Source organism: Urocitellus parryii, chromosome 3, assembly GCF_045843805.1.
Source record: "Urocitellus parryii isolate mUroPar1 chromosome 3, mUroPar1.hap1, whole genome shotgun sequence".
NCBI classification, from domain to species: domain Eukaryota; kingdom Metazoa; phylum Chordata; class Mammalia; order Rodentia; family Sciuridae; genus Urocitellus; species Urocitellus parryii.
The window spans coordinates 192,367,565-192,382,960 of record NC_135533.1 but is presented as its reverse complement, the minus strand read 5'-3'; the positions used below and the strand labels follow the sequence as shown (position 1 = coordinate 192,382,960).

At 39.9% G+C, this 15,396-nt stretch overlaps 1 protein-coding gene across 18 annotated transcripts in view; it reads right to left on the bottom strand.

Annotated features, from left to right (window-relative positions):
• The window catches only part of Arpp21 (cAMP regulated phosphoprotein 21), a 148,242-nt gene that overhangs the window by 46,930 nt on the left and 85,916 nt on the right, over positions 1-15,396 (bottom strand). For 17 of the 18 annotated variants that reach the window (XM_026405624.2, XM_026405601.2, XM_026405636.2 and 14 more), the window contains 3 exons: positions 7,953-8,186; positions 1,682-1,863; positions 710-814 (listed from right to left, as the gene is read on the bottom strand). In XM_026405624.2, coding sequence (XP_026261409.1) covers positions 710-814; positions 1,682-1,863; positions 7,953-8,186 — 521 coding nt within the window. The remainder of the gene's footprint in view (positions 1-709; positions 815-1,681; positions 1,864-7,952; positions 8,187-15,396) is intronic. The other variant, XM_026405724.2, reaches the window with a different exon arrangement.

Below are 15,396 nucleotides of genomic sequence, written 5' to 3'. Positions count from 1 at the left end.
CAGGATCCTCGGGATGGGTGCTACAGATAAGGTGATGATGCTTGTTGTGCCAGGTCCTCAAGGGTCAGCTGGTCTCCCCAGCAGCAGTTATGGATCTGCCTTCTTGAGAGAAGCAGACATGCCTACTCATCACCAAAGGTGGAGTTAGGATGGGAGTCACCAACAGGCTGGGTGGGATTACATGCCTGATTCAGGGAGCATTCGTTCACTGTCAGAGCCTGAAATTTAGGGACAATGCTCCAAGCTACTGTCCCAAAGGATCTATTACATTGATGGTAAAATGAAAAGAAACTGGGGGACTGGCATCCAAGGGGAACACCTGCATCGAGAGCATAGGGTGATAATGGCTATGCTACCATCTTGACTCTGACTTTGAGATATTCCCCCAAACTTCACACCAAGTTCCTGTTTCTCTCTGTTCCTGACTTGAGAGCCTTCAATTCCTTCTTAGGTAATAAGCATTTTTTTTTTTAAAAAAGGTACCAGATTATAGAAGCAATTAACATTAGACAGATAACAGAAAGGAAACAAGAGATGTCATACAGAGATGGGTTGCATTTTTTCAGGGATGAGACATTCACACACAAACCCCCACCTCACCGTCAGCCCAGGACACCCACCCAGGATCAGCCCAAGCTGCACAGGAAAACAGCAAACCAAGTGAATGAGCTCTCCCAGGGGAAAAGCCACATTCCATATAATACAGTACCATGGGGAAGTGCTGCGTTGGAGACACAGGCAGGAGATGCTGGGGAGGAAAAGAGACTGCCGGATATTGCACTGACTGGGAGGGTGCCTGCAGCCCCTGGACAGACTAGGGGGAAGAAAAAGCTGATCAGGAAACAGGAAAGCACAGGTATTGAGTCCCACAGGAAGTGACTGCTGTCCCTAACAGGTCCTCTAGGATCAGTGCAGCCCAGGGAGGAGAACCAGCCCCCAAGGAAAAGTCAAGGCCATGCAGACCAGACTGGGACAGCCTTGAGGGAGGCTAGTTTGCACAGAGGGAACACTCCTTGGAGAAGTTAGTGATGTCCATTTGGTGTTGGTGGTGGTTAGATTCTCTAAAATTATTGCCCAAGGACTAAGAGATAAGAAAGAAAAAAAAAAGTAAAAAGAGGCTCATTCTAGTTGCCTATCTAGAATGCTTCAGGTTCCTGTGGCTGTGTCCACATGTCTCCCTAGGAAAGGAGGCAGTTATGCATCTTTCTAAGAGGCATGAGGATGAACAGCAGTTCACTTGGAATTGATCGATTTCCATTCCTCCCATTGATAACGAGTTCAATACTGACTCTTTGCAGACATGAGCATTGGACCTGTGATGGAAATGGATAAGCAAGATGAGACACAGCCTGGATGTCATTATGAGTTCAGTCTGTAAGACAGACACTCCTCGATACATAAAAACAGCATCTAGACTTAAGAAAAAAACATCTTCCTTTTCCCTATGACCTGCTCTCCCTCTGCAGGTACCTGCACTGGGAGCGGGTATACATTTCTATCTAAACTTCAACATCAGATGAAATTCTGTCAACCCTGCAATAAAGAATGCTAGACTGACAGGTTTTACTTGTGAGTGGCATCCCTAGAAAATACACCTCCTCCCTGGTCACTGCTGCTCTGAAGGCGATGCAGCCTTCATCTGGGAATTCTCCCCCTCCAGGGCTTCCAGCCAGCCCCTCACCTGAGTGACCAGAGGGCCTGCCATCTGTGGCTGTGGTGGCTGCACCTGCTGCTGAGGCTGCGGAGAAGGCTGCTGCTGAGGCTGCTGCTGGGATTGTCCCACCATCGTGCTCCGCAGGGGCTGCTGGCTGGCGGGAGGGTTGTATATTGCAGGAGTCCCATCGGGGTTCACAAAGGGCTGACCTGCAATGGGATCAGAGCTTGATCCAGGTGAACTTCTCCATCTTTCCCTAACTGAAAGAAGCACTCTGAGAGATCCTGCAAAATTAGCCTGAAGTGAAGGGGGAGGTGGTGGGAATCCAAACACCACAACCTCCACCAGAGGGAAGGTTTACTGTTTGTGATCCAGACTCGCTGAGGTTAGATGACAGTGTAAGCCCATAGCAATTTAAGAAGCAGAAAACAAATCCACCATCTTCAGGGAGCTTTGCCAGAGCTCAGTGTTCCTGTGGACAGTGGCATCCCGTGGAGAAACCTGCGGAGAAGCAATTTTCACAAAGCCCATGTGTTGTGCTGCCGGGTACCTCACAGCCATCAGTGAGCTAACACACACTGAGGGACATGACTGCTTCCCATTTACACGACTTCAGCTACCCAGAGTCACAAGTTATTTGACCATACATTTATTTTGTTTCCACTAAGCCTTGTTGCCAATTCAGACTCATCATCAGTTCCACAATGACCTAGCCAACAGAACATAATGCATCCATTTGCTCACTTCTCTAAGTGGACATAACCAGGGATTTATAGGTTTCCTATTTTAAAGATGATGCATGATAAACTCATCACAGAATCATCTTGCAATGGAGCTCATATATACATATATTATTTTGCCTTAGGAAATACTGCAGGTTTCACTATAGCTACTACTGCTACTAATAATATTGCTTTATATTTGAGGAGTAGTTTTTTTTCATTTGCAAAATAGTATCATTTCAGCCTCATGATGATTCTGTGAGGAAGAAAGGTAACCTCTCTGCTTTTCAGAAAAAAAAGAAATGAAGGCTCACCAGAAAGAATTCAGGAATACGGAGATGAAAGGAGGAGAGAGAAGGGCAGCAAATGGCAGAGAGGGAAAGAGGAGGTAAAGGAGAGAACAGCTGATTTCCAACGTGACAGGCACCTTACATGCACCATTTTAGCTCTTCCAACAACCCCATAAATATGCAATCTCATTTTCATTTTGTTCTACTTTTGTTTTCTGATGAAAACATCATTGTTTCCATTTTAGAGATTTAAAAAAAAAATCAGGGCTCAGAGGGAGCTGAGAACTTATTCTGCAATTAAAAAAAAAAGTGAGAGAACCAGAAAATTATCTGATCAATAATAAGACTCCAAAGTCCATTCCCTTTTTCTGTTACACCAAAATAACTTAATTGAATTATCTAAGTATTCATAATGAGTTCATGGAACAAGAAGAAATCTTAGGGTAGGAGAAGAAATAATCAAAATTGGAAGTTATTAATGAATTCATGAGAAGTCAGAAGAGGTACAGGATGTGCCTCAAAGGGGAATATTACCCAGTATTGGCAAGAAAAGAATGAGAAGAAGTAGAACATGGGAAATGGACAGATAAATTATAGTGCTGCTTGTGAGCATTTTCTTCCTCTTTCCATAACCCCTCCTGAAGCCCTTATTGGAAAGGAAGACAGGAGGTTTGTCTACCAAGTGGAACTCACAGAAATGTTCTCTAGAAAACTGAGCATAATACCTGGAAAGAATAGGGCCCCCAGGCTGTTTCCAAGAACGGCCTCCACATCTCTGCGATGCTGCAGACAGATGTCAAGGGCTCCTCAGGCACATAAGCAAAGCCTTGCAGTCTCTACACTGCTCTAAGGCACAGGGTTACATGAACATTCCTATCCAGGGCTAGCAGCCACTTGATGGTAGAGACAATAGCCTTTTCTTTAACAATGAAGATGAAGAACAACAATGAATCAATGGTTATACAAGAAGAGAAGAATAGCAACAAATAGGGATGAGGAGAGAGGGATACAATCTAAAAACTCATCAAGAAGAAACAGGATATTCTAGAAAAAGGAAGTACACATGGTACTCCTACAACAAGAACAAATGCTATAAAATGGGAGCTATTAATTCAAATAGGCTACATGAAACAAATCAGTCCCCAAAGTCATCTATTGTATAGTTCCATTTATTACATATAAGATCAGACAGAACTAATTAATGGGCAATGGAAATCAGAACTGTGGTACTGCTGAGGGGGCATGAGGCAATCTACTGGAAGACTAGACATGTTATATGACTCATTCTGGGTAATGTTTACACAGGTGTTCACATATACAAAGATTTACCAAGGCCTAACACTTCCAGTGGGTGCAGGTCACACACTCTACCTATGCGTTTTTATACCTCAGGAAATTAAATTTAAAAAGTAAAATGGAACAGGTTGGGAGGGCAAATACTGAGGCTGCAGAAACACCAAAGAAAATGCTCATGGGTAAAGAGCAACAGACTTGGTGATCAGACTGTAACAGGAGCGTAGTGTCCTCCATCTCTACCAAAGAATTTGAGTGCATGTATATTTGTGTGTATATAACAAGAAGTTTTAAACGCTGTTATTTGTGAACATGAGTGACACGACTAAGGAAGTTCTGATAATAGTTTCATGACCACAGCAATGTTCTGTGATGAGAAAATAAGTGTACCAGAAATATATTCACAGAATGATGACTAAATCTAGAGTTATTTTTTTTTATGTTCTGAATATTCCAGGCACTTGTTTTCTCACCACTGACATTTAATTTTAGCTACCTTTTATTGTTTTACATCTATTTCCTTTCTTAAAAAAAGAATAAGTTTGTTCTTGATGCAAAACCTGCAAATCATTTCCTGACAAAGCCAGTAATTTGGGAAAAGATAAAATGTACTTCATTTAAAAAAAAAATAATAATGCATCAGCCTATTTAGTGCTCTAGTCCTTGGTTTTCCCATTTTTGTTTGTTCTGTATTTAGAAAGACCGAAGAAAAAATTTAGATACTTCACTTTAAAAAAATATCTCCATAGCAATAAGGCTACAATTTTGTTTGAACTTATTTCAAACTCAGTCTCGCTCTGTGCTTACACATATATGTACACACGCGTGCACACACACACACACACACACACACACATACACACACACACAAGACAGAAAGCATAAAGAAAGGATATTTACTCTATGGCTTTCAATTTTTAAGAAGTGTGAAAAATGACCTATAATTCGGGTTAAAAACATAACCCCAGCATATTTGGATGTTCTTTTTGATAAGTTCTAGATATTCTGCTTGAAATATGAGTGATATCCTGTGCAGCAGAAGAAAGAGAAGATTCTAAATAATTGCACACAAACAGTACTAAGGACTCTTGAGTAGACAGACTGCAGATACTTCTGGAAAGGGGAAGAAGGTATACAAGGTGGATTTTTTTTTTATGCTCACCAAAGAAAGGCAAAGAGAATGAAGGACCTGAGAGAAAGAAGATGGATGCCTGAGTAAAGAACAAAAGCCATTTCTTAGGAAACCTGGGACAGGTAACTATTGGTTTTCAAGTCAGGCAATGACAGCCTTTCTATATTCTATGATTTTTTTTTTTTTTTTACCAACCCAGATACAATTTACAACTGAATACAGGCAATTAGTTTGAATGGCAGTTGCTAAAGACTGCAGGAGAAAGAAAGGACTGGTGGGGCCCAGGCCAATTCAACCTAGAGGAGGTTTTCCTGTTGGAAGCAGCAGGAGCAAACCCAGGAGACCCTGGTAGTAGTGTGCTGGTACAGGTAAGAGAATCCAGTGACAGAGGAAGCCCAGCCAGACACCTTGAGTTCAAAGCCCAGTGAGAGAAAAGGACTAAGTGCAGAGTGCTCATTCCTGTCAAAAACATGACATTAGATAAAAAACTGCTCCACAATCCGTATCAGCATGTATAAGGGGTAGCAGACTTTGTTATTTATTTCAGGGAATCAATCAATCAATCAATAATAAATGACTAAATATGACCTTTCCTTACAAGGAACTTATAAACACGCTGCTAACAAGGAAATGAACCTGAGGGCAATCCACGTAAGAACAGCAGTCATATGATCTTGGTTCCTAACACCAAAGAATTAATTTCTGCCACGTGCTTGGCACAAACTTATGGAGCGGAGGGTGAGAGCTGTGGTTTCTGGGAGTTCACATCAATGACAGTGAAAAATGAGTCCAGGCCAGAGGAGGCCAACTGCCAGTTTCAACAGTAGAGATCAGATGAGAGATTAGGTAGATATATACATACTTACATGCACACCAGCCATATGATTGACATATGGATATAGATATAGCACATCCATATATATATATATACATGCACATGCCTATTTTCAATTTATAAAAATAAATGCATTCTAGAAAGAAGAAACATCATAACTCACCTTGCATCTCACCACTCAACTACATTATAAAACACAGTAATACGTTTTCCTTCTGGTCTAGGGATATTTAAATGTCTAGCATTTGTCAGATCAGACAAATGTGTGTGGAGAAACCGTTCAACAGTGTTATTATATCCTTTTCCTTAGTTGAGATCCTTTCAAAAGAGATATTTTGATAACAGCTCTAAGTGACTCCATCCAATGAATAAGAATTGGGACTTGGCACCAGCAGCACTCCTTTTTCTATAAACAAGATTATAGATGATAATATACACATACCCATGCACAACCATGCTATCATTACAAATAATATTCCTGCATTATACCCTAAAAATACTCTATTGAGCCTTTTTGAAACACTCTGTAATTTTCCTTAAAACAAACCACTCAAAATAAATGTTTAATATGTGGTTTTTTTTTTTCCTGCAAGTCCTCTATCTCAATTAAAAGTGAAAGAATTTAAGCCAACAGAGTCAGATCAGACTTTGATCAGTGCCCAGAGTAATGAATACAATCCTGGTCTTCTTGTAATTTCCTTTATAGTGCTTACAATAATCCAAATAAAATAAAAGCAATCCAAAAATCCTCCTTAGAAGTATCTAATCTGGAGCTTTCAAATGGTTTTCAATAAAAAGATTATTTCCTTCTTTTCCCTCAAGCTTATGGCATTTTCAAAATGCCTCAATCAAACACCATACTTGGAGAATGTGCCATATGTTTTATGAAAATTCAGCAATTATTCAAGTCACTACTTTACTATAGTTTTTGTGTTCTCTGAATTTCCCAATTACTAGTAGAACTATATATGCAAGAAGATGGAGTCAGATCATTTTTATGAGATACTCATCCAGCGTCGCATTTGCAAACTTAGATAATTGAAGAAACACTCTGGAATGATCTAAATTCAACCTTGGATCTATTTCAAGATGGTTCCATTCCCCACCCCAGCCCCCAGTCACTAATAAAGTCCTCTCAGGAAGTGACTCATCACTGCCGAGCTTTGTAAGGCAAGGATTCTCCACCACAGCCCTGCTGACATTTTCAACAAGATAACCCTCTGATGGGAGGGCTGTCCTGTGCCTCTGGGGAATATAAGCAGCATTTGTGGTCTCTACCTACTAGAACCAGTAACATTCCCCTTCCTCCTTACGTCATGATAATCAAAATGTCTTCAGATGCTGTCAACTTTTCTTCCTCAGAGGCATGGACAAAATTGCCTCTTATTTAGAAGTTTCCTCTACAAAGCAAATGTTCCTCAGTTTTTCAAAAAACAATTTTCCAAAACCAGTCTGGGTCTATTATCCCTAAAATACATAAAACTTTGCTCTGTTTTTACCTCCTCTTCATTATTGATGTTTTTTTTTTTTTTTTTTTTTTTTTAATTCCTTACAAGAGTTGGGAGAAGTTCTAAGGTGAGAGAGCTACTTCTATATAGAAGAATCCACTGTCTCTCACTGGATTCCTCAAATTCCTAGAATGTCTTTGGATGCAAAACAAAACAAAACTGTTTTGACATAAACTAGGAATTGGGTCTGAGAAATACAGGGTTTTAATTAGTATACACCAGCTCATTGCACTATGGTATCTGATATTTCTTCCCAGGAATACATGAGAATTACCATGGTCAGGGAAAAAGGACAGAGAGAAAATTGGATCTTCTGCAACGTTTCTGTATTGGTATAGATATGGAAATATAAATGAACTGTAGCCTATCTCTCCTAAACAAAGATGCTGCACTGCATTCATGCATTCATCCCTCCTACTCAGGTATTTTCAGAAAACTTACTAGCAAATTCATAAAATCAAACACAACAACAAACCACTGATAATCTTGCATCTCTGTTAAAATAGGTCATAACTAACCTGTGTGTGGATTAAGGAGGATGCTTCCGGGCGGGATGCCTGTTGCAGCTTCAAGTGGAAGGAGGATGTAGCTGGTGCTGCTGGGAGGGACCTGGCCCCCCACTGCATTCTCTGGGTAGGGCACACAGCCAGGAGATCCAGCTGCCATGCCCGAGACCAGGGGTGTGCTCTGGAGAGGTGGATGGGTACGGGACAGCGATCCTGAAGAGCCTGCACTGCTGGAAGACTCAGAACCTGGCATAGTGATATGAATCAACAAGTCATTTGGTACACAACACAGAGGAGAGAGAACGTGGATCTTTGTTTAAAGGCTTACTTTTCTATAACCCATCGTTAAAGTAACTGAGATGCTTGCCACAGGACAAGATTAATAATGTTTAACTAAATATTGGGCCCACATTTCGTTGAAATCATTGCTACATATTTTTCATGGGTCTATTTTTTGAGGAAAGAGGCATTAAGATGAGCACTCTTAGCTGTCAGCTTTCCCACATACCACTGGAATAATAAACTGGGAAATGGTATCTTGAAGCTCTGAACTCAGTACTTGTGAATTCTCATATCCTTGAATAACTAATGCCATAGAGATGTCTCAATGAGTTGCAGTGGTAACATGAATAGGAAAGGGGTTGAAGACAATGCAGCCTAAGAAGGAACCCTAGTACATCCTGAGTATGTGCATGGTTCTAAAGTACTGTTTCTCCAACACCCAGCTGAGTTTTGAAGGGGAATCATGAGGAACAACCTTTTTCTCTCATTCGTGAGTAGAAAAACTAGATCATTCCTCTTGGGAGCATAGCACGAAAGAATGAACAAATCTAAAAAGCAAATAGCATCTTTTTTTTTCAAGGAATGGAATGGTTTAGGAGAATATGTACAGGACTGAAAGTGTCAGGGAGGCATGGATAAATCAGGATGCTGACTCTTTCTAACCAGCTGACCAGGGGAAACTTTTAAACTACTGAAAATTAATTTTCTTTTGTAGAATGATAGAACAACATAGAATTTAAGGATTTAAGTTAAAAAAAATGGGAGAAACCAAATACTGGGCTTGGTATAAACAGATGGTGGGCATTATTATTAGTGTTAACAAGACATATTTAAGTGCTTAAATTTTGTACTGTATTCCACATATTTGAAGAACTCTTATTAACGTAGTCAATGGCTGGACTAAGGACACCTTGGCCTTCATAATGATCAAGCATCATTCAGTTGGAATTGAGTATTCTCAATTCTCAATTCTCAGAAGAGTAAAAATATAGGGGATGTTTATGTGTTTCCAAAATATGAAGACAACTGGGACAACATGTAGAATCCACCAAGTAGAAATGATCCCTAATCATATAGTGTCTCCCTCCACTGTAAACAAAAAAAGAAAACATCTGTCATATCCCAGGTCTACTGGACACTCTCTGCCTTTCAATGCAGCAAAAGCCAAACAGCTCCAGCAGCATCAAACATAGCTGTTCTGGGTACTAAGTATTAACCAGAGCATTAGAGAGAAGTTACACCAAACTAAATTCCCATTATTGTAAATTCAAGCTAATAGGTGATTTGGATGATAACATGGTTTGCAAAATGTAGTAAAAACATTTATTAAATCATCCCACAACTATTGATTTGTGTCATTCAAAATATATTCCTCTGTGTCATAAAAGATCAAAAAATACAAGCAATAGTTATCATTCTTTTCAAGATTCTGAAAATACCCTCTTAGCTTAACTGGAGACTTTCTAAAATAAGTGAAAAGTGGATAGGACTATGACATGAAATTGCAGAGAAGAGGGGCAATTGAAAAGTCAGGCAACTTTCAAGAAGGAAAACAGTAGTATTTATCAAGCACTTAGTATGTGTAAGCACCTGGATAAACATTTTAATAATAATTACTACTACTAGTACCTGTATAGATAGGGAAAGTGAACACAGAGAAGTTGATAACCTAAGTCAGCTCATGGAGCTAGATAATGTCAGAGCTGGGATTTGATCTAGGAAGACAGCCTCACCTTTCATGATGACTCTTCACTGCCTCCCCAAAGTGTGCAAGGTGTGTAACATGGGAAATCACAAGTGTCCTCAGCTGGGCATCTTCTCTGCTTTTCCCATGACTTGGTTATTAATAGTGATAAAGCTTTAGGTTAATTCAGGATGCTACCTCTGAGTGGTTTAAAATGCTCATGAGGTTCTGAATAATATATGGGGAGAAAAAGAAAGGATGTAAAATAATATTGAAACTGCTAAGCATAGTTTTGAGAACATAGCTCTGAAATTATGATTCGGGGGTCACAGTCTCAATGCAGATTGTCGTGTTTGTTTATAGACGCACTATGAATTAATACAACAACACCCTGCACCCAGATGCTTAAAGTCATGTAACATTGATTTCACTTATCTCCAGGCTGAGGACTTAGACAGCGAGAGGAGAGGAGCTAGGGCCAAGGATGCACTTTCAAAATCTGAGTTGAGGTGTGGGCTAGGGCTGGCTTGGGTATGTGTTGGGGGAAGATGCATACAGAAAATGAACAACCAAAGCCAAATCCAAAGAGTAAGTTCATTTTGGCTTCAGAAAAATGACCATTAACCAATAATGACAATATTTTCCTCTATCACTTGGGGGAAAAGTAACAGCATCAATAGAAAAGAGCAGGAAACAATTCAAATGATTTGACGTTGTAGGTGGAAAGAAAGAAGAAGATTAAAGTTGAATTAAGTTGTCAACACTGAAATCTAGACATAAAAACCAAAGATCCTCAGAGGGAAGCTCAGCAATAAACATGAAGCTAAGGCTTTTTAACTGGTTTTTCAGTTTGCTGCATAACCATCTGTGTCTGCCTTGTAAGCATCTTATCAGCTAGGATCTGTAGAGCTGAAGTCTACTCAAAGTCAGCCCAGCTTTAATGCTGGATTTATTAACAATAATAATAAAATGCAAAGATTAGATGTATTCAAATGGTTAAAATCAATTGGAATTGATATTTAAAAATTTTAGGATTTTGGTTGCTGCAAGTTGAAAGTGTTCCAGTTTTCCCTTGTTCAGAGGCTTAATGATGGCCTTGGTCAGTATATAAATGGTATGTCAGTATTTAAATGGTACATGCAACAAACAGGGTGCTAATCACTCCTTATGACTGTCTAGTTTAATTTTGACAGCAACCTCATTTTGAAAATGAGAGCTGATCCCCAGGCAGGCTAAATGCATTTTCCAAGGCTCACATAGTGTGTAGTGGAGTCTCAGTTCAAACCTCGGCAACTTGACTACATGGACCAAGTTCTAAGTCTCTAGGTTATTAGTTCACCATCATGTCACTTATGTGAGAGCCAGGGTCCTGACCAAGCCGGTGCCAAGTACTTCCAGACACAGAAATTTGATGTTCTGCATCAGACAGAGCACCAATTTTCCAGGATATATAAAGAACTCAAAAAAACTTAACACCAAAAAAAAAAAAAACAACCAAAAAACCAAACAACCTAATCAATAAATGGGCTAAGGAGCTTGAACAGACACTTCTCAGAAGACAATATACAATCGATCAACAAATGTATGAAAAAATGTTCAACATCTCAAGTAATTAAAGAAATGCAAATCAAAACTACTCTTAAGATTTCATCTCACTCTAGTCAGAATGGCAGTTATCAATAATACAAACAAAAATAAGTGTTGGCAAGGATGTGGGGGAAAGGCATGCTCATACATTGCTGGTGGGACTGCAAATTGGTACAGCCAATCTGGAAAGCAGTATGGAGATTCCTTAGAAAATTTGGAATGGAACCACCATTTGACCCAGCTATTCCAGGACTTACAAACAGCATACTGCAGTGATGCAGCCACGTCAATGTTCATAGTAGCTCAGTTCACAATAGCCAAACTGTGGAACCAACCTAGATGCCCTTCAATAGATGAATGGATAAAGAAACTGTGGTATATATACACTACTGTATATTACTCAGCAATGAAAGAGAATAAAATCATGGCATTTGCAGGTAAATGGACTGATTTAGAGAATATCATGCTAAGTGAAGTAAGCTAATCCCCAAAAAACAAAGGTAAATGTTGTCTCTGATAAGTGGATGCTAATCTAGAATATGGAAGCAGGGGTGAGGAGGGTGAGTAGGGGGCACACACTCATACGTTGCTGGTGAACTCACTCTTTGGATTTGGGCGTGGGATGAGTGGAGGAACTTTGGTTGGGGCACAGGGGAGAAGGGGAGGGAGCATGGGGGTAAGAAAGATAGTAGAATGGGAGATGGACATCATTATCCTAGGTACATGTATAATTGCACGAATGGTGTGACCCTACTTTGGGTACAACCAGAGAAATAAAAAATTGTGCTCCATTTCTACAATGAATCAAGGCGCATTTTGCTGTCATGTATAACTGATTAGAATGAATGAATAAATAAATAAATAAATAAATTCTATGTTAGGGCAGTTTAGGATAGGGAAAGGGAGAATACATCAGAGTGGCTAGGTGACTCAGATGAACTCTCAAGAGAAACAGAAGAAAAAGGGGAAATGGAAACAGAGGAGAAAAGAGATCACAAGGCAAAGAAAAAATACAAACCAACAGGAGGACTGGGTTGGAAGCAGCAGCAGGAGCTGATGCCATGGGACAGGGTGGAGGGTTGGGAGATGAGGAGGGGAGCAGTGTAGAGGGCGGGGTCCTGGGTTTAGTTTCTTGTCTGCTTCTTTCTAGCTTAGTCTTCTTCGGGAAATGATTCCTCCTTAGGCCTCAGAATACTTTTCTGTGAAATGCAAGCCCTATACTAAATACAAGAGGGATAGTGAAAAAGAAGGTGGCTTCAAGTTTCCCTTACTTGTCCCAAACCGAGGCAGGTTCCTTTCAACCAGAAGCCCCTCACCTCACCTTTGTTAAAGTATTTTTTGTGCCTTTAATACATAAATCTCTCCTCTCTAACTTGCCCATGCTCATCCCAACGCTTAAAATCTCTCCCACTTTGATTTCAGTGGAGCTATTTCGGTCTCCCCTATGGGGACTGCCTTAACCCTTATTGTAAGAGCCATCAACAAAGTTTCCGTTGCTTATTTAACCCATGCAGAACTAATTTTCTTTAACAAGGATCCCAAACCACAAAGGTTCTTTTTTTTTTTTCTGAATTAATAATTCAAGAAAATATTTCCAGATCAGGGCAGGGAGGGTGTGGACACAGTCAGTAGAAGAACCCATGGTTTCCAAAATGACAGCAGAAAGAAAGTCTACCAGCATAGTACATATTAGCATAATATTAGGATGCATTAGCAATAGCAAGAAAGATGAACAAGAAGAGGAAGTAGGGAAAGGATTAGGCACCCATACTCTATGCAAAAACAGTATGTAGACAAGGAATGTGAAAACAGGGAGGACGCCAGAGCATCTGGAAAACCACTGGCCATGACACCTAAAATTATTAAAGCCAAAGGACATCTTGTATCTCTACAAAAGCTATTTGCAAAGTGTGGCTGCTCAACAAAGAGCAGCGTCTATTATCTGGAAAGTTAGACATGCACATTTCTGGGCCCCACTCCTCATCTGCTGCCTCAGAATCTCTGGGGCAGGACCTACAGTCTGTGATTTAACAAGTCCTTCAGCTGATTCAGGTGCAGCTAAAGTGGAGAACCCCTGTTCCGGAGTGAAATGGTGGATGATAATAAAACAGTAGTGTTTGACCAATATAAGAAGAAATCAATTCAGTCCTATTTCTCAACTATATTGCCATTACCAAGAAAAAGTGAGGTTGCAATACAAACATCATTCAAGTGCTCTTCATAAGGACAATGTAATGGCAACATGACCCCCACAGATGCATGCCAGACATGTGGATGTGCTTGTACTTTCAGTCCTCAGTAAGATGCTTTCAACTAAAATGTAGGAAAGCATGCTTCTGGCATGGAAAAAGAGTCTCATTATTACCTACTTAAAGCTGAAACCCATGTAATTAAAAGAGGGGAAGAGTAACTTAAATGTCATACTCTAGACTCAGTCTCTGAAAGTTTTTTAAAAAGTTTGCAATTCTACCTGAACAATGAAGTAAAAGGAAAAAAAAAAAAAAAGAAGAAGAAGAAAGAAAAGAAACTTGTACTGATCTGAAGCTCCGTGACAGCAAAACTGACAGCTTTACTTCATAAAACCATCTTGGGAAATTGTAAGTTTGTTTTGACATCCTATCTTGAGCTTCTTTAAAAAAAATTTTTCCCCCTTTCCATGCCTACACCTTGACAAGCTTTCAAATGGAGACACTTAAATTAAAAGGGGAAAATATATATATATATATATATATATATATATATATATATATATATTGAGCACTTACAATCTCTAATCATTCTTCAAAGAACATGGCATTTTAGCATTCTTCAAGTGTATTAAATGTTTCCAAAGAGCTTTGCTAGGGATGTGTGATTGGGGGTTGGTGCATGGAAAATGATGATTAATTTTAAAATCTTAAGAGCTCTTTTGGTGAACTGGAATTTTTAAGTGCACTATTTAAGATACTTGGTTTCTGCATTTTAAGGTTTAAAAGTATTTAACCTTTCTTAGTTTATGAGAGCTCAAGAGCACCACAGTGGATTTTCTTGACTTGAGCTGCTGTAGTAGTGAGATACGAGAACAATTAATTAGAGTAAGAAATCAAGAACTCAACAACTGGTGAACGGAATTCACAGGAAGAGAGCATGAGTCCCCTGGATCTTTCTAAGAAGCACCACCTAAGTATATTGTAGTGACTGTTAATTGTATGAACGCTATTCATTTTCTTCTTATGTGGGAAAACATAGGATAATTTTGTGGGAGGAATATGTCAACAAAATAATCATGTTAAACCATCAGTGTAATGAAGGGATTTTGCAGAATCCCTTCCTCACCTGCCCTAGCCCAAGTGCAAAGTATGGCAGGGAAAGGATTCCCAATGCAGGGCAGCCCATGTCTATACACTCCAACTGGGGTCTCCATTCATCATTACCATCCCTGCCCAAGTTTCCACTCACCTGCAACCCGAAGCCCAGGAATGTTCCCCCAGCATATCCTAACACTTAGGGCAGATCATTGAATCACAGTTCTCAGCTCGTGCCCCTAGTAATAGTTGGGGAGTCTGCTTTTTCTCAGTTCTCAACTCCCGCCCCTAGTAATAGTCAGGGAGTCTGCTTTTCAAAGGCAAAACCAAGTGTCATGCTTCCATCAATTTAAAACTGGGTCAAATAGTTCTTGATCCTGGTTCTCCTGGATCTCCCATCATCACTCACCTCCTAAAGACTGTCCATGTTAACTTGAATGATATACCTAACTCAAAGTATCACTATTGCCCAGGGCAGTGGTGTATGCCTCTAAGTCCAACCACTCAGAAGATGGAGGCAGAAGGACCACAAGTGTGAGGCCAGCCTGGGCACCTTAGTGAGACCCTCTCAAAAAAAAAGAAAAAAAAAAAAGAGAGAGAGAAAAGAAAAGACAGAGCT